This window comes from Patagioenas fasciata, chromosome 13 (assembly GCF_037038585.1).
Source record: "Patagioenas fasciata isolate bPatFas1 chromosome 13, bPatFas1.hap1, whole genome shotgun sequence".
Classification (NCBI taxonomy): Eukaryota; Metazoa; Chordata; class Aves; order Columbiformes; family Columbidae; genus Patagioenas; species Patagioenas fasciata.
The window spans coordinates 23,471,967-23,496,867 of record NC_092532.1 but is presented as its reverse complement, the minus strand read 5'-3'; the positions used below and the strand labels follow the sequence as shown (position 1 = coordinate 23,496,867).

Below are 24,901 nucleotides of genomic sequence, written 5' to 3'. Positions count from 1 at the left end.
TTTTAGATAAATAGATTTATATTTTTTTTAGCGTCAAAATGTCTTCATTGATTTTCACATTTAGGCAAAGCTATTCACAAAAATGAGTAAAGCAGGACGTGCACCATGAAACAAACACAGCGCAGATCTCGTGGCACCAACCTTTAACCACGGCTCAGAGCCACCTGCAGCGCCTCAGTTGCACCCCTGGGCCGTTTTCCCTTCAGACAGAGAAACTGTTTCTGCATCATACAAAACTATTTGGAATATTTTTAGCATTTTACAAATGGTAGAAACAGTGAAAATGTTCTTATTGCTAAACATCTGTCACGTCATTTGTACCCGGTGCATGCAGCAACTTGCGCACTCAGGTGCTGCATCTTCCGTATCGTGACTGGCAGGCACTTCCAAAATTGAAGCAGCTGCTAATACCTCACAATTCCTAGAGCTAAAACAAAAGCCCTCTTGGGTGTTACACAAAAGCAACCAAGATGCGTGTTTCAGCCTGATTTTGCAAACCACTCTTTTTCTAATTTAGCAACAGAAACTTTAATACAAATAAACAGAGGTTGTATATTTCGGGTCTGTGCAGATTGGCCAAGTAGGAGACTGGATTGGAAAATCAAACTTTGTTTTTCCCCCTCTGCTTTTACACCGTTTTAACAGATCTTCAAACAGCAAGTCTGGTGGATCCAGTAACGCTAACGGAAAACTGGAAAGTGAGGAGAAAGGAGAAGCGAGTTTCATTAACGGGGAGGATTCTCCATAAAACGTACTGGAGCTGACGGAGGGAAGGAAGAGGCAGCCAAGATGTTCAGCTGCAAGTGGAGTCCAATTTGATGCTCAGCGTGAGTTTAAAGGGAAGATTTTCCCAGCCTTAAAATAAAAGAGCAGTATCAGACGTATATGGGGCAAAAAACTGTAGTCACAGAAATGGATTGTACCCGGCTCAGGAAAAGCGAGAGTGGCACAAGTAGCTCGTTTTGCTGTGCTACATTTATAGATGCGCTCACTTGAATGCTCCCAGGAGGACAGCCTTGATGCATCCAGACAAAATACACAGGCGCCCTAGCACGCAGCATCACGCTGATTGAACCCGAGCGTAAAGGAGATCCGCAAGTTAACTGGGAATTTTGCCTCTGAGTTTTGTGGAGCAGACCTGATTTCCTGCCGGCAGATCTGCTGATCTCTGTCATTTCTCCCAGCGCCAGCCCTCTGACATAAACAAATTGCTAAGATCAAGGACCCGATCCTGCTTCCACTGAAATCAATACAAGTTTTGTCATTGCTTTCAATGAGATCAAGGATTCAATCCTGCAGTTCTTGAAGTCAATAGGGTTGGGGTTTTCTCTGCATAAGTAAGGTTGTGTTAATACTGCAGAATGGGCCTGAATTATATTGATTATTTGCATTTAAAGCCAAGCATAAGAAACAGGATTAGGGGAAGGAGAGAGGTGTTTGAGGCAGGGAGTTAGGAGCCGCGTGTATCACAGCGTGCACGGGGGCAGCCTCCGTCAGCCCAGTCCGGCGTACTGGGGGGAACTGAGAGGATCTCCACAGTGAACTTCTTTCTCATCTGCTCCTTCCTAAAGCAAACCTATGAGTCACTCGTTCTTTATTAAACATACACAAAACATCGACAGAAGGAATTATTGTCATATCCATGCATGTAGTAATGGATGTCTGCTGCTTCACTGCTGCTGCTTTTCCCTCTTCTCCAATATAGGGTTGTTCTGTGTTTCTGTAATGCTGCTGGCAAATCAGAATTTATTGTACATATGTTTGTGTTCCACTTAGTAAAAAAGATACCTATATTTTCAGATAAACTTTGTTAGTAATTCATGAGGTAAGTGACTATTTATGCTAATAAGGGAGAAATATATTCTCAAGCATAATGCATTACATAAATTTGAATGCAAAATGTTCAATTATGAAGTAAATACAGGTAATGCAAATAGTAAATTACATCCAATAAAAATGTATAAAGAATGTGTCTTCCAAGAGAGAGAGGGTTTTATTTGCTTCTGTGAGTTGCTTAAAGAGAAAAGAATTAATAAATACTGAATTACTCTGATGATGATTTAGCTCATAATTCACCAATCCGTAATGACTCCCAGTTATCAGACTGTTGTTTCGTACCCTCCAATGTAAGGCAGGACTGTTTCCTCAGCAATTTTATCCCTACCAGATTATCTCATCTGATTCTATTAATTCTCTCCCATAAATCTGCTAACAGTGATATGTGATTTACTTACCCTGTTAACTGATCTGAAGACTGTTAAAAGGATTTATCTAGCACTGCACCTAGGAGCAGTTTATGCCTTATCACTCTGTTACTCTGAAGAAGTCTTTCTGAAATCAATTTGGCTGGTTTCATAGTTAAATTCAGCGGACACTGTTTAGTTCTGCACCATAAAATAAGACACTAGATAAACAAAAGGAGCAGTAACTGTACTTAATGTGTTGGTCTTGATATGTGTTTAAGTTATAACAAATCACACTCCGAGTCCATATAACTCATAACCTGCACGTTTGCTTCTGCTAAACCCTGTGCGTTAGATACACGCAGGCGCCCGCGCTTCAGCGGTGGAAGTTCTTGCGTACGCTGCTCGTCCCAACTCAGCGCGATCCGAGTGCCTTTGCAGTTAATGTTTCATGTCCCCCTGCGCGAGTTGTCAGAAAACTCTCCCACAATAAACATACATTAGCTGGAAGGCTTGTGAACCAGGTCAGCGGCAAACCAGGAGCGAGCAGGGCTCCACGTTACGCTGCCAAAGAGAGATGCTTGAAAACAAACCGGAGCAAGAGCCGGCGCCAGGGACGTTGGAGTTCTCCCTCCGCCTGCCCAGGGCAGGATTGGTACAAGTGGTGCTGGGAAGAGGGAGCAGTCTGGCCTGCAATAATTGTGCAAAAACTGAAGGCTGAATAGCTCTAATTGAAATGAAAGTGTGTGATTGTTATGGAAGAAACACTGTTAATAGAGGACTGTAAATGTTTAGACACCCATTGTGAATAGCCAAATAATAAAGAAAAATACTACTAAAATGAGAATTATGTTGTGTAGGGAGGAGAATGTTGCTTCTGAAGGTTATCCAAAAATGGCTAATGATATTTTTTCCCTGCTGCGCTTGACAGTAGAGACGTTTTGGTGCAGCAGCTCTGTGTAGCAATCACACAAGAACAATATTCTACAACTAATAATTTTAGTTGCTGTTCTCGTAGGTCAGAGCTTCAATTAATTTGTAGCACTTGCTTACATCGGTATCAATTAAATGATGGTCCCCATTAGCTCCCACAATTTCATACTCTTTGTCTAGAGCTCAGAGTTTACTCAGAGCAAATGTAGCACTTCGAATCCTCACATCCAAACTATTTTATAGGGCTGAAGCCACATTTCCACAGCCACCTATCAAACAAGCAAGTGAAATACTACAATTGTACATTCTGAAAAGCAATAACCTTTTCATTTAAAAATATTAGCACACATTTTATGCCTCTCATAGGTGAGCGTGTTAAGTGATATACGGTACCACATTCATCTTGCTCAGGGAGAAAACAAATCCAGGGAATTGGGCTGTCCTGGGAGGATTTATGCTGCGAGTCTGGAAGTTTTGTTGATTCGAACAACGTGAAGAAATAGGAAAGCCAGCCCGCATAGTTAGGTTGCATTAACTCTGTCATGAATTGCAGTTTGTGAGATAAAGCTAGCAGATGGCTGTGGCGTGGCTTTCAGAACTGTGCAGAACTACAGTTTGATTTTTTTAGTGAAGCTGGTAGCATTTTTTTTCCGCTTTCCGATCATTTCTAGATCTCGTTATCTTCCTAAATTTGCAGTGTGCCCTACCTTTTTTAGTTGCCAGGAACAGTACATGCTGTATGGCTTTCAGATGTTAGTGCTGGCACTCATACTGATAATGGCATAGTCAGATGATGTTGTGCATTTGTAGATCCACTAGCCAAGTATAATTGCCTAAGCAGAGATTCTTTGGCTACTGCAAATGATGATTTTCACAGTCGGTGAAAAATTACCCAGAGACTTGCTCGCACCTACAAATTAATACCCTGTGCACAGTTATAAATAGCAAGCTCCAAGGGGGAAGGGACTGGGCAAGGGGAGAAGGGAGGATTTGAAGTACAATGTTCAAGAGGCTGGTTTAATATATGACCGAGTGTCAGAAGTCAGGTTTCTGAGAATTACTTTTCAGATAAACAACTTTATAGCACTGCACTTAATCTTACTTACTAGAGACATCTCATTTATCACGGAATTACAAGTAACTTTAATTCTATCGATATTCCCATAAAGCCCGGTCGGAAAATCGAGCCTGGCAGCCCCGGGGTGGTGGGTTTCCCCGGCCCACGGCGGGGGCCGCGGGTGCAGCCGAGCAGAGCCGCGCCGGGGCCGGGCGGGGACCGCGGCCGCTGCGGGGGCGGCACCGCCCCGCCGGCGGGGCCCGGCCCGGCTCCCGCGGCTCCGCGCCGGCCGGGGAGCGCCTCGACACTGACCTTTCGACGAGAGATGGCGCTGTCGAGATTTAAACCGAGCCGATCCGCCGCTCCGCGTCCAGCCCGCTCGCCGCTTCCACGGCACCCCCCGGCCGCATCCCCATCCCCCTCCCGGGGGAGGGGGGGGGCGGGAGGGGAGGCTAAAGTAAATACAATTAGTTCTAAATGTATTAAATTAATTAGTCCCGGCCAGCAGGCCAAGTGCGGCGGGGGCGGGCGCGGGGCTCGCAAACTTGCAGGGCTTCCGCGCCTCTCGGCGGGGTGGGGGGGATGGAAGAATCGATGCCCCGTCCCCGTAAAAAAAAAAAAATCACCGAGAAATGACAGGCGCGCTGCGGGGGAGCGGAGCGAGCGAGCGGCCCCGGCCGGCGGCAGGTATCCGCGGCGGCAGGTATCCGCGGCGGCAGGTATCCGCGGCGGCAGGTATCCGCGCCGGCACGGCGGAGCCCGCGCCGCGAGTGGCCCCGGAGGCGGCGCCGCGCTGCCGGGTCCCCGCCGGGACGCTGAGCCCGGCGTTCCGCGCTGCCCCGCTCCCGGCCGGAGGGAGGGAGCTCCCCGCGCCCTCACGTGCCCGCACCGCCCGGGGGCAGCTCCGGCACCCCGCCCCGGGGTACGGCGCTCGCCCGAAGCCGCGCACGGCCGCAGGGAGCGCGGCGGCCGGGGCCGTCCCGGCGGAGCGGGGCAGGGCAGGAGGAGCGGCCCCCGTCCCGCAGCCGCTTACCCGGTGAGTCCGGCCGGAGGCGTTGGGCAGGAAGGGGTTAAGGCACTCCCCAGCTGACAGTCAGCTGATGGGGCCCTGATTGACAGCTCCGAAAAGTTTCCTTGTTTCTATACTATTATGCTAATAAGGGCTGGGATGGTGGCAGCTCATTGGTCCGGCCGCCGAGTCAATTTCCCATTTGACGTCAGGAGCGCTATAAAACTCAGCAATGCTTTTAAACTCTCCTGCTGGATGAAACCTTTAAAATATTTTTCATCTTCTTGCTGTAGCATTGGGGGCGAGTCTTTTTTTCCTTTTTTTTTTTTTAACTGTTATTATTTTGGTTGCGCTATCGACTTTGATTTTTTTTTGTCTTCGCTCTCTTCCCTCCTCCCTTCCCCGATGAACCTCTCTTCTCGCTCTGCACTTTGCATGAGAAAGCCCAGAGGAAAGGCACCATGAAGTGTTAAAAATAACAAAACAAAACAACAACAACAACAAATTTACTCGCAACAACACCAGCTAACACTTCCAGCTGCAGTTTGCAAGCTGCGAAAGAGAGAGAGGAGAGAGAGAGAGAGAAGGGAGGGAGAGAGGAGGAGAAAAAAAAAAACCTTTATGCAAAAGGCGAATAGCAAGAGCCCCTCGCTCTGATGCATCAGCGGCAGCGGAGACTCTGCAAAGGATAACGCGGAGCGGGAGCGAGAGCAGCCGGGGCGAATTGGAGCGGAGGCTGCGAGGGGCCGTGGCGAGAGGCAGAGGCAGGAGAGAGCGGAGCAGAGCTCGCCAAAAATCAAGCTGGCTCACCCGGTGGCAACTCAGAGCAGTCCCCTGGCTCCCGGAGCGCACCCTTTCTGGAGGACTGTCAGCAGCAAAAGGATGGCATCAGAACTGGCAATGAGCAGCTCCGACCTGCCCACCAGTCCCCTGGCCATGGAATATGTTAATGACTTCGATCTGATGAAGTTTGAAGTGAAAAAGGAGCCGGTGGAGACCGATCGCATTATCAGCCAGTGCGGCCGCTTGATCGCCGGGGGATCGCTCTCTTCCACCCCGATGAGCACGCCCTGCAGCTCGGTGCCCCCGTCCCCCAGCTTCTCGGCGCCCAGCCCCGGCTCCGGCACCGACCAGAAGACCCACCTGGAAGACTACTACTGGATGACGGGCTACCCGCAGCAGCTCAACCCGGAGGCGCTGGGCTTCAGCCCCGAGGACGCGGTGGAGGCGCTGATCAACAGCAGCCACCACCCGCTGCCCGGCGCCTTCGATGGCTATGCTAGAGGGCAGCAGCTGGCCGCGGCGGCCGGCGCCGGCGGCTCCGTGCCGGCCGAGGAGATGGGCTCGGCGGCCGCCGTGGTGTCGGCGGTGATCGCCGCGGCGGCGGCGCAGGGCGGCGCGCCCCACTACCACCATCACCACCACCACCCGCACCACGGCGGCGGCGGCGGGCACCCCCACGCCGCGGCGCCGGGCAGCGCGCCGCCCTCCTCCGCCTCCTCGGCCGCCGGCTCCGGCGGCGGCGGCGGCGGCGGTGGCGGCGGCGCCGGGGGGCTGCACCACCCGCACCACGGCGGCAGCGGCGGCGGCGGCCTCCACTTCGACGACCGCTTCTCCGACGAGCAGCTGGTGACCATGTCGGTGCGGGAACTCAACCGGCAGCTGCGGGGCGTCAGCAAGGAAGAGGTGATCCGGCTGAAGCAGAAGAGGAGGACCCTCAAAAACAGGGGCTATGCCCAGTCCTGCCGCTTCAAGAGGGTCCAGCAGCGGCACGTCCTGGAGTCGGAGAAGAACCAGCTGCTGCAGCAAGTGGAGCACCTAAAGCAGGAGATCTCCAGGCTGGTCCGGGAGAGGGACGCCTACAAGGAAAAGTACGAGAAGCTGGTCAGCAATGGCTTCAGAGAAAACGGATCCAGCAGCGACAACCCTTCCTCTCCAGAGTTTTTCATGTGAGTTCTCGCAGCCTTGCCACCTTAACTAAAAGTTCTCCGTGTGAGTTGTTGTTGGGGGCTTTGCTAGAGCGACAACCCAGCTTGCCACCGCGTAGTGCTTTTTTTTTCCTTTTTAAAACTCAAAACCATTTTAAAACAAAGTTGGTTTGGGGGCTGGTTTGGTTTTTCTTTGTTTTTTTCTTTTAAGGTGGGCTGGCTCCATGGTGGCCACCCTCAAGTTCTGCAGCAGTTTCTTTTCTGTTAATTATTATTATTATTTTTTAATTTTTGTGGGGGCTTGCTGTTGTGTTTTGTTTTTTTTTTTTTAATTTAAAAGATCCAACTCGCCACCAACTCAGTTCTTCATATGAAGCTCGCTCTTCTTTGAAACCTGCCATCCACATTATATATATATATATATTTTTAAGTTCATGAGTTTTTTTCCTTTTGAGCTTGCTGTGTCCAAAAAGAGTCAGATTTTTTTTGCCATCCTGAGTTCTTCATCTGAGATTTGAGCTTTGCAAAAAGAAAAATAAAATGAAAAAAATACAAAAAAATATACAAAAAACCCACAAAAAAACACAAAACAAAAACAAAAAAAATGTATACAAAAACAATGTGAAATTTTTAGACTCCAGCTTGCTGAGTTCCATCAGTTCTTAGCGTTGTTGTGCAAAACTAGAGCTATGCCTAGACCAACCTGCCAAAATCGAGCCTGCATCAGCCTTCGGTGTGTTCATGTGAGTTTTGGCCTTAACCTGCCAAACGTGAGACTTAGGCTGCCATTAGAATCCCATACTCATCTCATGCATTACGCTTGCTATTTTGTCTTAGCAACAATGAACTATAACTGTTTCGAAAGACTATGAAAAAGAGACATTATATTAATAAAAAACCCTGCATGCTGGTCATGTATGGTATAATTATTTTTTTTTTCTTTTGCTTGGAAATGGACTTTTGGAGACTATTATGGCATGGCATTCATCCTTTTGTTTTATTGCCTCATCACTTTTTTGGGTTGAAAGCAAAAAAGTGCAACCTTTGATCTTCCTCTTCCTCCCCATTAAAGTTTGCATCTGCTCTAAAACTGCTCTGAGTTACTCAAAACTTCAGACTTCCTTTTCAATGCACTGAAGCATTCCCTCTCCAAAACATGCCAGGATGGATTTCGATACCCTGATGTGGCACAAATCATATCAACAACAACAAAAAAATGCCCAAACAAACCAAAAAGAACTTTGGGAAGGTGTTAGAACCAAAATTCGCATCCCACCCGGGGGCCATGGGAACCGTGCTGTTGCCTCAAACAGTCTAAACATGAATTATTTCCAGTGATCTGCCCCATTTTTTTTTCCTTTTGCATTTGGTCATCATTGTCAAATGTGGAATGCTCTGGGTTCCTAGTATCTAATTTAATTATTGTTTCTGTCATCTGTTAGCCCAGTTAAAATGTATGCTACAGATAAAGGAATGTTATAGATAAATCCGAAAGAGTTAGGTCTGTTTAGCTGTAGATTTTTTTTAACGATTGATGCACTAAATTGTTTACTGTTGTGATGTAAAGGGGGGTAGAATTTGCAACGGGACTGTTTTAAAAAGTAGTTTATGCAGCATGTGCTTGCAACTTAAATATAAGTTGGGTATATGTAGTCCTTGCTATACCACTGACTGTATTTGAAAACCAAAGTATTAAAGGGGGGAGGCACCCCTGTTTATATCTATAGGGGTATTTTACATTCAAAATGTATGGGTTGGTTTTTGTTTTCTTTTTTTTTTTGTTTTCTTTTTGTTTGTTTTTTTTTCTTTCAAAATGGAAGTATTTGGGACTGAATTGCACTAAGATATAACCTGCAAGCATATAACACAAAACCAACAAAAACCTGACGAACCTGTTTAGAACGCTAATACAATTTATGCAGTTATAAGATGGCATTACTGCACAGTTTTAAAATGATGCAGATTTTTTTACAGTTGTATTGTGGTGCAGAACTGGATTTTCTGTAACTTCAAAAATTCCACAGTTTTAAAGGCAATAATCAGTAAATTTTATTTTCAGGGACTGATATCCTGTCTTTTAAAAAAAAAAAAAAATGGAAAGTAAATCTTACCACAATAAATATAAAAAAATCTTGTCAGTTACTTTTTCTTTTACATATTTTGCTGTGCAAAATTGTTTTATATCTTGAGTTACTAACTAACCATGTGTGATGTTCCTATGTGCTTTTCTTTCATTTTCAACTCTATGGTTATATCGAAAGAGAGAATAATCTACAATAATAAACTGCATTTTTTTGATTCCGTACTCAGTTTCTTAGTGTGTAGTTCGCAGTCCGTGACTCCGAGCACAGCGCCCAGCGCGCCGCCTGCACAGGGGCGATGCTGCTGCCAGAGCTGGGCTCGCTGGTACCCAGGAGGGCCGATGGAGCAGGATAGCTTGCGTAAAGCGAATTGCCACCCGCTAGGAGTGAAGTTCTCATTCGGGCAGATGGGAAACGTGAGCTTTCAGGTGCTGCTTCTGACTTCTCAGTATTGCAGTGAGCTCGGTTTCAGTGACTCAGATCATGCCGCCAGCTTTTGGGAGATCTCAAAGAGGAGCTCTTCTTCAAAACCTGATGGCATGATACAGCCCTGTATTTTGATTGTTCTATGGTGGAGTGAAGTGAAAGGGAAGAATGAACGTCTCTGATCATCTGATCCCAGCAGAGCATGCCTGTCCTCAGTCAGAGCTGACACCGCATCAGGCTTGGCTTCTCACAGAGCCGCTGAATGCCACATCTAAAGATTTCTTGCAATTTGGGTCCATAGCTGCCTCCTTTTTTCCTTTGCTTTGCTTTCTCCCCACCCCCCACTTCTTCTTTTGTTTGCCCCGTGGGGTTTTTTGTTTGTTTATTTGTTTTTGCTACAGGCCTTAGGGAGCCCAGAGAGCACCGAGGAGCAGAGAAAAACAATTCACAGGACTTCCTCCAACTTTGGAGAGTTACTTGTCCTAACCAGCCAATCCAAAGGTTAATGTGCTAGAAATGTTCAGGTCTCTGAGCCTCTCTTCGTTGCAGTTCTCCATGTCAAAGGACATTTTGACTTCGAAAGGCTCCTCAAACCTTTGAGCCGGTTTGTTCAAAGCCACCTTCCCCGAGAGCCTCCCAGTCCGTATGAGCCCTCTCTGCCTCTTTGAATGGGATTATCTGCCTGGTTTATTTGAGAAGCAGAGGCCTCTCCAGAGGATGCTCCGGCCCTTCCAGGGCGGGGGTTTTGTCTCCAGACCAAGGCTCATAAACCCAGCACTTTTATCTCTTTCATTTATTTTTGCCCCCCCCGCTGTTGGTGCAGCTTCTTCCCAGCTGTGAGGTGCTGGTGGCAGAGAAAGGAGAGGACCTGTTGCCGTTCTCTGCCCAGCTGGCTTGGACCCCATCCTGCCCTGGGCTGGGGTCAGGATGTGGTCCTAAGCTCCCCTGCGGCACCTGCACCCGCGGGACCCGGTGTCTGTGGACACTGGGTGCTGCTGGAGGCCACCGTGCTGCTGCTGAGGTCCCTCTGGAGGAGACGCACAGCCACCGTGACGCGGGGCAGCCCCCCGTTTTGGCGGTCGGTGGCCGTGGTCCCCGGTGCCGATGCTGCACCTCGCCCCTCCCCAGCGCCGAGGCACCAGCCTGCCCTTTGGCATCTGACCTGCTGTTGCACTAGGGTTTGAGTAATGGTTCAAGCTCCAGATTCTGGTTAATTCGAGTTCCATTTTCTGGTTAATGTGTAATCTGTGGGTAAACTGGTTGCTATTGGCCAAGGGGAGAATTATCTCCTCTCATAAAGACAGGGCTGGTTTTAATGTCTTCTCCCACCTCCCCTTCCCTGGCTGAGCCTTTACAGATGCTCAGGTTTTTTTGCAGGGGATCACTTGGAGGCTTTGCTGCTGCCCTTGCCCAGAGCTCAGAAGGAGCCCTGCCCCGAGGAAGGGACGGGACGGGACGAGGCCTCCCCTCGGCCAAGCCCCCCGGAGCGGCCCTGCAGCCCCCCGGGAGCGCAGAGCCCCAAGCCCCCGCAGCATGACCCACTTCTGGTCCAGCCTCGTCCCCACAACCCCTCTGCTACCACGGGTTTGCTCGCAGGCAAAGTTTGAAGCAGGCACTAGGATTTGAAAAGTATCGCGAATTGACTGAGTAGCGCAGGGCAAGGGCAGCACGGCTGCCTCCATGAACGTCTTCTTTCTCGGAGGAAAGAAATAAAACCTGTTTGAACAGTGATAAGAGAAAATCTTCCTAGAAATAGACCGAGTGCAAAAGGGAAAAATCCCATCACATACCCAGCCTGAGAAGGAAATAGGGCTCTCTCCCAGTTTGGCATCGTTATGACACATTGCAATCTTGCTTTGCAAATAAAAAAAAATGCAGCCAGCTTAGGCTGCACTTGAATTTCAGCCTGAAACATGCCAGCTGCCCAGCTGGAGGGGAAAGAAAACAGATGCATGTTTTAATTTTCACTAAAGCAAAGCGAGTATTGGGGTTCTCTGTATGAATCATTGCAGGGGAGCACCCACCTTTGCCGCAGGACTGCTTGCTGAGGACTAATTGGAACTACTCTGCTCCGAATAACCTACATTCATTAATCACCCCTCGCTCGACTCTGGCCTCGATCCTGCTCCGGTTGAGCTGGGAGGTGGATCCTGGGGTGTCACAGGGCAGCAGGATCCGCTCGTTGTCCCACAGGTACCTCTCCAGCTGACGCAGGGAGCGCTGCCCGAGATGGGCACGGAAGGCATGTGGAGTCTTCATCTCCCCATCACTAACAATGCCCCATTTCTCCCCTAGTCCTATAGTGCTTTCCCATTTATTAACTACATTACAGAGAACTTTCATCTGACCGGTGCCGGGGGATCCGTGCACAGAGAGCGGCCCTGGGCTGGGAAACGTTCTGCACTTGGCTCAGCCTCCTCCTCCCTCCCCATCCCACCTCAGCCTTCAGCCTTTTGTATTTTCCCCCCTGAACATGAAACATAACCCTCTGCCCAACCTTCGGGCTTCTGCTGAGCAGAGTCCAAGAGTATTTTGTGTTTGTGCTGCAGCGTTTTCCCGGCCTGAGAAATGTCATCCCAGACCACATCCTAGAAAACCAGAGGGGAGCAAGGAGGGAAATACCCCATTCGCATCGGTGTGTATTTGTTTCTTGAACAATTCCTCACCACCTCTGGGCAGACACTGTGAGAAGCACCCGTTTGCAAATGGAGTGGTGAGAGCTTCTATTTATTAGAAAGTCTTATTCACCCTTCTTAAAACAAAAACGCCCGCGCTGAATCAAAATGTCACTTGACAACCACCCCCCCGCCAACCATGGCAGCAGGTTTTTAGTTTAAAAAATGAACTTTCCCAGCTCTTTTTCCTTTCCCTTCCGAAAGCTTTTGCGCAGCTGTTTCCTCCCCCTCCCTCTGCATAGTGTGTAGGAAGTTCTTGATCTAGAATCATTCATAATTTTAATACCAATTTCTATTTGACATAATATACTAATATCAGATAGAGAGTGTAGCTGCTTCCTGGATTTAGGGAGGAAATGATGCATATATCAGAATTATCTGCTCAGATGCCAGAACTACATTGGTGTCAGTTCAGCATGTGCTGCATTGAAAGGAAATCCTCTATATTTATTACTCCGATCATCAGAGGAGCTAAATGGCCCCAGTGTTTGTGACACCTGTTCAGATCGCTGAATTCAAAATTTCACACAGGGAAAAAAAAAAAAATAATCCTACATTCTTCAATGTTAGGAATTAAGATGTTTTTCATAAACCTTCTTCCCTCCCTCTTTCTGAATTGCGGTGCTGTGAGCGGCTGCCATGAGGCTCGGGCATTCCCGGGGTAGCGGTGCGGAGTGTGATGGGTTTTGTTTGGTCAGCCGGGACAAAAGAAAACAGTCCCGCTTGTATACACACACACACACACACACACACACTCGAGCTGTCTGCAGTCAAATGCTTCAGATATCTGTTTTTAGCGCAGGTCTCGGGATGAATAACACGAGGCAGCACACCCCAGGCCGTGGCAGAGGTGAGCAGCCGTTAAAAGAATTTGTCTTTTAGGAGGGAGCTGAGCACTCGACCGCTTTACACTTTTAAGGCTCCTCTAATGAATATTTTGGGCACAGCAAATACAGATCAATAGATTAAAATACTGTACGCTCTGCCCCACCTAATTCGTGACTGCCTGAAATTGTGGGGGAGGACTGAGAATAACATTTGTCACTCTCTGAGGGCTGGGTGCATTCAGATTTGTGAGCTCTAAGCCAACACAATGCAAAAATAGTCCAGGATGTGACTTAACTTTTCAAGTGAAAAGCAAGAGGCCGGGGATCAGCGAGGCTGTAGCTGGTGCGGCGGCGGACAGGCAGCTCCAGCCCCAGCCCCTGCTATCTGCTGCCGTATCAGGTTGACCCAGCACAGCGTGATAATGTCTCAGAGCCCTCGATGCAAGCTGCTCACATCGTATCGCTCTCTGAAATGATTTTCTTTCGCTGTTGCTGTACCCCTTTTTAATTTTTTTCCCCCCAAAGTCTAGCTTTTGAACCCACGCCACTCCCACACAGCAGTGAAGCGTGCAGGCCTGTAGTTGTGGTGCAGTGGGTTACGGGGATGGAGGTGGCCCTGCCTCTCTCCTTGCTTGCTTTGAAGCCCTGTGGACTTTGTGTCATGATTTCCTTTATTTTATTTTATTTTATTGTGATTTTTTAAATGCATCTCTATAAGACGTCTTGCAAGGGGGGAATCAAAGCCAGAGCAGAAGTTTGCTCGAAGTGGTGTTTCTATACCACACAGAGAAAAAAATACCCAGCAAACAACAAATGGAGCAGTGTCTGCAAGTTTCCAGCGGGGGTAGGGAATGGAGTGTCCCTGGTTGCCGCTCTCGATTGTTAATTCATAAAGACCTACAGTCCTGAAAAATGTTCTCAGCAGCTTGTCCCCCGTTACAGCAGAAATGTCAATGACTGCGTACGGAGGCGTTAAGGCTCAACACCCTATTTCAGCGTGAGCTCCGGCATCTCCCTGCCTCTTGTCCCTGGTTTTCAGTGTTAAACTCGAGTGTCCCCGCAGGCTGCGGGGTGCCAGGGAGAGCGGGGTGCCAGGGAGAGCGGGGTGCCCGGTCCGCGGGGACACTCGGCTTTGCCTTCCCGCCCGGCACCTGCCTCGGCCGGCGAGAGCAGCGCGTTTGGGGAGAATTCGGGCACGGATTTTTAAACCTCAGCTTCCAGCAGCTTGAAAAGAACCCAGGCCGGGCAGGGAGCGCCTATAGAACAGTGCAACCCCCGCCTCCGCCCCCGGCGGGCTCCATCGGCACCCGCGCGGTGCCGGGCGGGCAGCACACGGGGCCGGGTGGCGGCGGGGACCGGCGAGGGGCTGCGCCCCGCACCGCCCCGGCCAGGCCGCCACCTCGGGGGGCACCGGCCTTCCCCGCTCCCCCCATCCCCGGCACACACATCCCCGGGCCGGGGGATGGAGGCGCTCACACACACACGTGGTTCGGGAGCTGCCCCCAGCCCCGGGCTGCCCTGGGGGGAACAGGGGTCCGGGCGGGGGAGCGGGAGGGACGCGGAGGGTCCTTTGTTTGTTTGCTTGCTTGTTTGTTTGTTTCGAAATTCAATTCCTGGACCAAAAGGGGAGTCTGTGCGTAACTAAAGGATCCGTCCGTGCACCAAAGCTGAGCTCCGGTGTGTCACCCGGCGGCTCCGGCTGGCCGACCGTCCCCTAGGTATGTTCACTGAGCACTGCCCCGCTTATTTTGTTCGCTCTTTTGTTCACTCTTTTGCTTTTTGGTTTTCTTTTCTTTTCTTTTTTCTTCCCCTTTCTCTTTTCTTGTTCTTGGTTGTTTTTTTGCTTTCCTTCCTTTTCTTTTTCCTTCCTTTTTCTTTTCACCTGTGCTCGCACAGAGGCTAATCTAAACCCCACTGTAACCAGAGGGAGTTTCTGAAATGACATTGTAGATCGGGCCCTGAGATCTGTGCAGGGACGAAGATGGGAGGGGGCAGGATTTACATTTTGTGGCTTTTGAAGAATCTAAAGTAGAGAGAATGACGCTGTCCAAGGCTGCGTTCCCCAAATCTATGTGGATCTATCTCCGAGTATGTTATTAAGTTTACAGCCCTTTTCTATCAGCAAGCAGGCAGATTCACTCTCCTGCAGCCTGAACCCCACTTCTCCAATTCTGAAACACAAGTTCTTGTCAAGGCCTTGTCAGTGGGCTGTCACGATGCTGAAGGGGATGGGGATAGAATCCGTTGTGTTTGTTGGTATCGGCTCCTGAAGCCGTGGTGCTCTTCCCTGCAAACAGCCCCTGCTCCTACGAGCACTTGGAGCCGTTGCAGTGAGGCGTCAGTGGCAATGAAAATGAACCCGAAAGTGAACCAAACGAGACGTGGGATTTTTTTTTTCTCCCTCCCCCCCAACTTAACTGCTTCCAAATTCCCTGATGAAAGCATTTTAATATGTAGGAAGAGCTGCTGGAGCCTGCAATGCGATTCAGTGTTTTGTGGTGTGGGATGAACAGATTTTCCTTTCTGTAGGGTTTCCTCCTGCAAAGTCATTGTAGAGGAGGGAATACTGTAAGATTAAATATGGTTGAAATACTATATTCATGTCACACCAGATATGGTCTCCAGACTGTGCACAGTCTTTCAGCTTCCTTTATTGTGAAATGCTTTTAAAATAGCACAGTATAGAGTAGAAAACTTATTGAAGTATAATTCTCTTGCACCAGCTCTGTCAGATAAAATGAAGACAAGTGATTAGCCTTCTGAAATTAACAAATCTGCTTAGTGTTTCTGGCTGCCTTCACACTGTCTTACTTTCTTTGACTCCTCCCTTATTAATAAACCGATAGTTCAATCCAGCTGCTAAGTGAATCAACGCACATTGCCGGTGGAAGCGAATCAGTGCCACCTGTTTCAGGTCTGCTGGGATGTGGCTGCATGGTTGTGGTTTCAGGGGAGGGGTGGCCTGGGCAGCAGCTGGGGCTGCTCAGAGCAAGCCGACCACATCGCTGGCTGGATGCTCTTCAGGTGGGAGGCTGGAGTACTTACTCCTCTCAGCCCCGTGCATTAATAACAGGATGGATTCACCGATTGGCGTGAAAGCAGAGGTCATCTTGAGGAAAATGACACCAAAGGTCTATGGGAGTTATTTGCTTTAAGAGATCCTGGGCTGGATGCCAAGTATCGCATTTAAGGAAGCACTGTCCCCTTTCTACCCCCCAAAAAAGCGAACAAAAAACCACCAAAAAAGAGAACCACCAAGCAAAGGCAAGCGTGGCTTTCAGGGCAGGTGAGGAGCGTTTCTATGTGCCTGGCTCAGCCCTCGCTGGGCTGTGCGAGAGGGAGCATTCAGCTGCCATCAAAAGTGCAATGGGCTCGAGTTTTCAGTTGCAGAGCTGGTTTAGAATCAGAACGCTGAAAAGGCGCCTCTAGTTTGTCTTGCCTATTTTTTTTGGTTTTAATTCAAACTGATCAGACTCGGGGTTTATCCTTGCTTTGATTATCTGTGCTGTTACAACAACTGGATGGAGCCGGAGCGTTCCTGCAGGCACTCTGCAGAAAATGTGTGTCTGTGCCTGTGTACGCACACTCAGGGAGGGGAAATTAACTCTAATGGACATAACAAAATATCCGTACTTAGGAAGCGTGGATTGACTCACTGACTTATCTCACTTATTGTGCGAAGATTCACTCTATGTTGAATTTTCTTTTAAATTAGATTTTAAATATGTGTTGACAGGCTGAATTTGTACAGTGTAAGAAAGCACAGGGAGGAATGACAGCTCTGCTTTTGTTATTCAACTACTGTCTGGAAAATAATGGAGTGTGTACAAAAATTGATTATTATTTTGCCAATTAAATTAGTGCAGCTAATAACAATCATTAAGAAAGGAATACGGAAAGCTACATGCTTTCAGATCTTAGAAGCTGGTATTCACCAGTGAGGCAAAAATAGGTGTTTTTAAGGTAATTTGTCAGTAAAAGTCTCCTGTTATTAATGCAAAGACTGGATGTGTGGGCTAGAAACATCTCACCTTCAGGCTGTGTTAATTTCTTCTTCAGTCACTCAGTTAGTAAACAGTACAAGAGACTTTCTGCATTTAATTTAGGATTTGAATAGAAACGGTCCTGTTCCATACTATAGTGGCACGACAGACATGTTTTACAATGTTAAAAGTTCCTTTTAATAACGGTTTATTTTACTATATTTACTAAATCAGGTACCCGAGAGAATCATCTACAACGGTGATGTGAAAATCCCTGTTACCCGAGGTCAAAAAACAAAAGGTATGTTTTAATTTTCCTTAGCAATTTGCCACGTTTCGCAGGGGTGGTCGTTTCACGCTTTGTTTTCTGGTGCTAAGACCACGCTTTGTGGTCCGGCCCCGGGAGCCGGTGCCAGTCTGAGCGCAGCGCCCGGCCTTGCGGGTGGGACTGGCCCTCGGGTGCACACGCCATCCATTTCCAATGATGGGGCTTCGTGCCTTTGCCAACCAGGCCTCTCTCCCCTGTCCCACAACTCCTATGTCACCCTTTGCAAATGTTTTCTGCCTTTTTTCTTCAAATGCTGGCGTTCAGACATCAGCTACGGGGATTGGGGATGGGGCTCCTGAAGTCCTCCCGCAGATCTTGACGAAAATCATGGCTCTGTGTTAGACGACTTCTGTACTTAAAAATTACAATAGGACTTAATTCCCAGCTCTGCTTTCCTCTGGAAATTCATGTTCGTTCAGTCTGGCAACAATGTCTAAAAACCACACTGCTAATGGAAATGGGGGAAATAAACTTTCAGTCCCTTCACCTGGTAGATTCAAACAGGCACTTAATTTTCCCCATGAAATCTGATTTTTGTTGACCTTGACTATAAAAAAATACTAAGTGGCTTAAATGACCGGCAAGGCTGCAACGACAGAGACTCCTGTGTGAATTTCGTGATGAAACCTTCTGTTTTGGTTAAGAACACAGGCTGCCGTGCAGCTACCACACTTTGAGCAACAGTCGTGCTGTTATAAAACAGTTGTATTTTGTTAGCTTGTGGAGTTAAGCTTAGTTTATTATTATTATTTTTAAAAATTGTTAATGACAATTTGAGTGAGGGTGGGGAAGACGTAATCAGCGCTCCAGACTCCACGTTCAATAGCACTGGGGGGGTTTCTGTTGGGCTGTAGGCTGCAGGAAGGGGTTGCTCAAGGAGCACCAGCAGAGGTTCGTTTAGAGCCCGATGCTCCTCTTGCTGCCTGAGGAGTTACTGCAGTGCCTTTTTGTTCTTTTTCCCCGTGTTTCAGCACTGGAAATGAAGGGCAAACCAGACTTCTTTTTCTTGGTGAGGTCTTAAAGCGCAATGTACTTTTGCAGGAACAGGGACAAGTCGTGATTAAGCTGAAGTAAATATGTATTTTCATTGCAAAGTTGTTCCATCACCTCGTTCTTAGAGAAAGGGTTCTAATGTCAATAATCCCATAGGAAAACTATTGCGGTTCCAGTAATTTATATATGTGACTATTAGATTAATACGAATAATAGGAGTAATATATATTCTTGTTATCCTTACAGTAAAAAAGCAAAAGCCTTTTTTCTGACAGACACTTGCAATCTCAGGACTTGCTTGACTTGCTTCTCTCGGAGACAATTCCTTGTGCCTTCCTTCCAATATTTTGTGATTCCACTTCCGCATGTTACAGAAAAATAAACCAGGAGCAGAATCTGTTACTTTTAAGCAAATAGCTCTCAGGTCTCGGAAGAGTTAACGAACTTCTGTGGCAAGGTTCAGACAATTCTGACCCCTATGGTAATATTTCATCTAAGGTTACTGTTGGGAGAGAAATCAAATTTCAGCTGTGAACATGATTGACAGGTGAAAGAAGAGAGAGAAAGACATCTGCTCAGATGGGGAATTTGGGAAGGAGAAGGACAATTCAGGGAAGTGTTTCTCTGATACCAGGAATAATAAGCTTAGCTCTGAAAGCTCCCGTTGTCCTCGCTCTCGGGGGGCGTGCTCGCTTGGCATTCATGGAGGTGGCTTAGTTGGGGGAATGTAGGACTGTACCTTTATAGCAGTGGACAGTAGTGGTTGTGGTCTAACTAACTGACCTGACTCCTCTGGAGGAATTATGGTATTGCTGGCATACTTGTAGCATTTCAAGGCAATTAGTTGTGTGAGTGTGGCTGGGCTGTTTGGTGGTTGCTGGCTGAGAGGTTCTCACTCTGTCTCTGGCGGGGGGGATGGCAGCGGGTTGGGGGGGGGGCTCAGTCACCGGGGTCACCCCATGCGCTGGAGCCTGCGGCAGTTGCTGGAGCTTTCAGAGTAAGAGCTGCAGGATTACATTTATATTTGTGATATACACTGTTAGGCCAATAACAAAACCAGTTACTATCTCGTACAATACCGCCAAGGGTACGTTGTGGTATTTTACAAGGCAACTGCTGTTTTCAAGGGCCATGTCTTGGCCTATTCCATTCCTAGCAGCTCCGGCGAATGTCCCTCGCAATACATACATAAGCCAGGCGTATTTTGTCCTATTTCGCTGTATTTTGTTTGGTGCGGAAAAGCTAATCCATCCTTTAGCACCATGGAACTAACAGGAATGAAATATCCCTCTGACTAATTACTTCCTGATCAGCAGGATGATGTTGGAAAGCAGAATTTGCTTCTGATATAAACAACTGTAGCCTGGTCTTCTCTTAAAAATGAAACATGATGAAAAAAAACCCTGATAGTTTTGATCACTGTCTGTAACCCTCAATGTTAGAGTTTGCAAAGTGGCTCTGAAGGGCTTTTGCGGGGCTCCAAGGGCAGGATGGGGCAGTGATGGACCCCAGGATCTGAGCCGCATCTGACCCACATCTCAGGTGTGAGGAAAGGTCCCTGCCCACCCGCAGGCTTTAGTGAAGTCCCCATGGAATTCCTGGGACGCACGCATCCGCCATCAACCGAGTATCTATGGGGTGCTCGTGCTAATAAAACGCAAGGTCTGAACTCGTATGGTGGTAGCCGTGCATTCCCTGGATGGATGTTCTTGTTCGGGAGGAAGGCTGAATTCCCTCCCTCCCCAGCGCTGCTTAAGCTGCTTTCAAAAGAAAATAAATTAGCTAGGAAAAGCTCCTCTTACTCTAGAGTAGGAGTATGTGGTTCACTACATCATTTCCCTGTATGGATGTGCCCTAAACTAAGGGAAGAATAAGGAGCAGTAAAGAACAGAAATGTATTTTCTGTTCCTTTTCCAGTTTACCTCCAAGACCTTTCACACAGGGGAAATCACGGCACTCCTAAAGTATACGTATACTTACTTTTCACTGCTGTTCCTGCATTCACACGTGCGTTTTTAGAAGAGATCTGTGTTTTGTGCAAGGCCTTTTGAATTCTCAGACTGTTCTTGTATATTTGTGATGTGCAATGGTCAGACTGCTGTTTGTGACATTGTTTTTGTGGCCACAGCCTGTGATGTCAACCCCCCGGCTTCACTGTCACTGGACTTTATCACCTGAGCTTTATTCTGAGACCATGCAGCTGATCAAATTGGAAATTAAAGCTAAGAGCTGTAAAGACGATCAATTTTCTTTGTGTATGAGTTCTTTTTAACTTTGCATTGTTGAATTAGTGCTCCATTTAAAAAGTCTCTATTTTCCAAAGCGGATATCAAGATAACTTCCATGAAATATTATTGGCAAGTTTCCCGTTGCGGTCAATGAGAGCCTTGTTTGTGTTTTTCAAGCAGATGTGCTATATTAAGTGTAAATGGGAATCCTTTCTTTCAAGCGGGATGCACTATGTTATTCTTGATTTAAAAAAGAAGATGGCAGCCTCTCTGCTTTCCTGTCCCCAGACTGACTTTGTACCATTTACAGGTCATTTTGGATGCGTTGAAAAAGATGTTCTTTTGGATTTAAAAAAAGCACAACTTCGCTATGTCTCAAACTCCCTCCTGAGCTCATTCCTGTGAATCTGAAGTATGAAAACATCTTGAGTATGAGCAAAGAGAAAGTACACGTCGTATGTGACAGCTTTTACTCCCCCCTAATTCCCAGCGAAGTACGTTTAATAGCTTTCTCTGTCTTTAGAATAAGCTCTAGAATATTTTCCAGTGATGTGGCTTTTCCTGTTGTTTAGTTCTAATGAGGAATTTAAGTACTAAAATATATATATATATATGTATGTATGCATATATATAGATATATATATTTTTTTTAATATCTCTTCTGGGTTTTCTAATTGGTGCCACTTACCAAGTGATTCACAGCGTACCAAAATACAGGAGACTGATGAGACAGGAAAAGTACTGATTTAACATCCCACATACAAAATGACTTCTCAGGCTTCCACATATAGTCCCGCTGGTTGCGGAGCGAAGGAGCCGGAGTTACAGTCTGACTCACTCGTGAGACTTTGACCCAGTTATTTGATTCTAGATTCAGTGAAATACTGAAGCACTTTAAACTTATCTTAGGTTCCTTCTAAAGGTCTGTTACCGTTGATCTCTTTATATCTCAGTTTACACAGTTATAAACCTAGATAATTAATTCTTACCTTCTAGGCTTTCGTGGGAGTTAAAAACATAGCTGTAATGTTCCTTGAAGCCCTTTAAGAAAGCTGATGTATGGAAGTACTTGCCGTTCACCTTGGCATTCGCCTTGTCGGTGTTGCCCAAGTCCCGGGCGCCGTTTCTGCCAGGGTGGGAATTCCATCTCTCCAGCACAGGTCAGAGGTGCAGAGATCGGCTGCCTTGGAGCTGGACGTTTTCTGGGTTACACATAACTTAGCTTCACCCTGCTTCTGAGCAAGTGAAAATGTAAGCGAAATCGGGGCTTAAACACAATGTATCCTCAATACCTATATACACACGCATATGTGGACTAACTCTGGTTCACCTGCCAGACATACAGTGCTCACACTGCCCTTGGAGTTCTTCCCTTTCCTGCCTTTACATTTATTCCTCAAGCTCTGAGCCATTATCATTCAGCAGTTGTGCAGCTTTGCTTTTCTTCCATACCCAAATTATTATTGTTTCTCTCCTACCTTCTGCCCCTCCCGACCCGTAATAAGAGCCCTCAGCTGTAAATTTGCTAACCGTAAAGATTTTTGCTTGAAATGTTTTGAAAATGGTCCGGGGAAAAAAATAAACAAACAGGGAAGCCTATGAACAACATGCTGTGCCATGCGCCAGCATCGCGCTCCTACGCTAAAGATAATAAAGATATTAGCGCTCATATAATTTCAGATAGGAAATGAAACCAGACATGAAAGAAACACTGGCTCCAGCTGTTGAGTGGAATCAGACCCGCTCTGGGAATTGCAGGTACTGTCACCGGAGACAGCCCGACTTCTGAGAAATGACCTCGGGTGGAGGAGCTTGCTGTGGCCCCTTGCAGATATTAACACCTAATTAACAATCTGCAAGAGCATCCTACATCTTAATCACCAGTGAGGTGAGAATGACAATCACAAGGAGGAGAAGGAGAAGGGAAATGGTAATTTTTCCCCTGCACGCATCATCTAATAACCGTGGTTATTCAGATGCAGCTAAACGCGATTTCCTTTTAGTGGTTTCTGTCTATTGGAAGGCACAGTAAGTTCATTTGCTAGCAGGTAGGCAGCGGAGGTGAGAATTGAATTGATCTGCGATACTCTGAAAAACCGACCCCGAGGTCATTCCTAGTTTAAATTGGGAAGTAAAGCTGAGCTTACGTCTTCCCTTTCTTCTCTCCCCTCTCCTTACTCCCCCCTCTTTTTGTGTTTCCAGGCATGTTAGTCTGTATGGTGTAATTATTTAAACATACTTTGATGGTGGGGAACCTTGTTCCCTCAAAGTTAATCAAAACAAAGAGAGCTTTTGTTAGCGGTGATAGGTAATTAAATAGCTGGCTCGGTGTTGTGCAGCGGCATTGTGCTGGGTTATTGACGGCCCAGGGCTCCCCAGCCCTCCTGCCTGCCCCAAGTCACCGAGATGAAGGCCAAGGCTAAATCAAGGAAAGAGGGTGGAAGCTCTGTGATTAATGAGGCCGGGCTGTAAGGAGAGGGGTGCGTGGGTAGCACGCCCAGGGTCTCCCAGAAAAAGGGCTGTTTCCCTGTTTTAAAGAGGAGAAAATCACATGTGGCGTTTCTCCTTCATGCCTGTGACTCTCTGGCTGTGGTTTTAGATAGGAACAGCTGGAAGTGTTGATGGGAATAACCCACTTCCCCAATTTCAACTCCAGAGTTGACACCTAGGGCCAAATTCTGCTCCCGATTACGTGGTGTGGGTGGTCAGGAGCACGGGGGGAGCTGATGGAGCGACCCTGGGCTGGTGAAAAGCAAGCGAGAAATAGTGGATTGAATTTTTCAGTCCCACCAAAGCCAAGGTGAGAGCAGCTTCCCTACGCTCTGTGGTGCTGCTCCAGCATTGCTCGGGCAGGACCCGACGGAGTTTTAGTGTAATGCCTCTTAATGGACGATTTTACGTGCGCTTCCAAACGGCTTCCACTTGCAAACAGCTTTACGACAGAGTTAAAAGGAGCGGCAGGCAGGGAGTGAGGAATACACCCCTATGTACATCTTGTAGACCTCGTTCTGCGTTGGCTCTACCCGCAGCGCTCCCTTACCGTACTCGGTAACAAACTATTTCCATATCACTTGGACCCAAATTGTATTCTAATAAGGAAAGAATGGCAAAGCGAAGACAGCAGTGTATTAACCACTCAGCTTCCATGGAAACTCCTATTGTTTTCTTTCTGAATGACAAGAGATAATCTCCGCGTTTTCTCTTATACCCATTTCTTCAACTCGTTTACCTTTGTTTTCACGTGTTGGTCTTGCACTAAAAAATATAACTTGACATCTTGTGTCTTCTCAGCTGAAAAGGTATCAATTCCTGGACTTCATGTCAGCTGTACCCTGATCAAAGGCAAAAACATAAAAGTTGACATATATTATTTATTTCATGGTTTACATCAGTGATGTTTCTCTCTACCCTTTTCTGTTATTATTGCTGATGTTTTGCTCATAATGTTGTGCTCGGTTCTCAAAAGTGTTTGTCCCCTACAGACAAATATTCATATTAATGTGATCCATCAGCAGTTAAAAACTGCCGGCTCGCTTTGGCGTTTCCCGCACACCCAAACTCGCGTTGTGTGTGCAGCGCTCCTGGGATGTGAGAAGAGTGCAGGATCGGGCCCCTGGGTGAGCACTGGGGAGACTTTGCTGAGTGATACAGGGTCTGGCTTATAATTGCGACCAGAAAATCTCTTGAGATCAGTCAGAGACGCTGTTCCAACCTGTGCATCCCTCTGACCGCTCCGTTTGCTGTAAAACTTCGCCTTCTTTTACTTCTTTGTTACCAACTGCGGTGGGTTTTACTCCCTGAGTTCCTGAATCAGACAAAACCCTGAGCCTGACTTTGCCCCCTGCCCTCCCATGAGCTGGTTTTTTCTGCAATGAAAACAATAATATCTGAGAAAGATCCTTGGGATTCTTGTTTTATTTTCTTTTGTTTAGTTTGGTTTTATTTTAAAGCTTGCTGACAATTGTCAAATGCTCATTGTAGCGAAGAAGTGCTGGGAGGGCACAGCCCCGCTGTACAGCGACGGGAGCAATCTGCGCTTCTCCTTAGAGCTCAGCTATTCAGCCAACGTGTGTCACTTTAACAGTTCTTTACCATTTAATTGGGATCAGGCAATCGAGTGTCTCCAAATTTTTTGTCTCTTTGGGCTGCAATAAAGCCCCTGGTAATTTATAATCAAAGTTTGGTATCGTTAAACTAAACTGTAAAAGTGACTTCAGGGCTTCAGTCGTAAAATAAATATACAATAAATA

At 47.2% G+C, this 24,901-nt stretch overlaps 1 protein-coding gene and 1 long non-coding RNA gene across 5 annotated transcripts in view; one reads left to right on the top strand and one right to left on the bottom strand.

The window, feature by feature from the left end:
- Window positions 1-1,823: 1,823 nt before the first annotated feature.
- On the bottom strand, window positions 1,824-5,287 carry LOC139829045 (uncharacterized). The gene is made up of 3 exons (XR_011741261.1): window positions 5,207-5,287; window positions 4,486-4,625; window positions 1,824-2,873 (listed from the first exon to the last, which is right to left on the bottom strand). It is a non-coding gene; the product is annotated as an uncharacterized lncRNA (long non-coding RNA).
- A 147-nt stretch (window positions 5,288-5,434) lies between these two features.
- Window positions 5,435-24,901, top strand: part of MAF (MAF bZIP transcription factor) — a 192,389-nt gene continuing 172,922 nt past the window's right edge. For 2 of the 4 annotated variants that reach the window (XM_065847923.2, XM_065847924.2), the window contains exons 1-2: window positions 5,435-7,131; window positions 17,337-17,403. In XM_065847923.2, the coding sequence (XP_065703995.1) occupies window positions 6,065-7,131; window positions 17,337-17,370 (1,101 nt within the window). In that variant the 5' untranslated portion in view covers window positions 5,435-6,064 and the 3' untranslated portion in view covers window positions 17,371-17,403. Of the gene's footprint in view, window positions 7,132-11,629; window positions 11,688-12,166; window positions 12,198-17,336; window positions 17,404-24,901 lie in introns of those variants that run through there. The other 2 variants (XM_071814362.1, XM_071814361.1) reach the window with 2 other exon arrangements.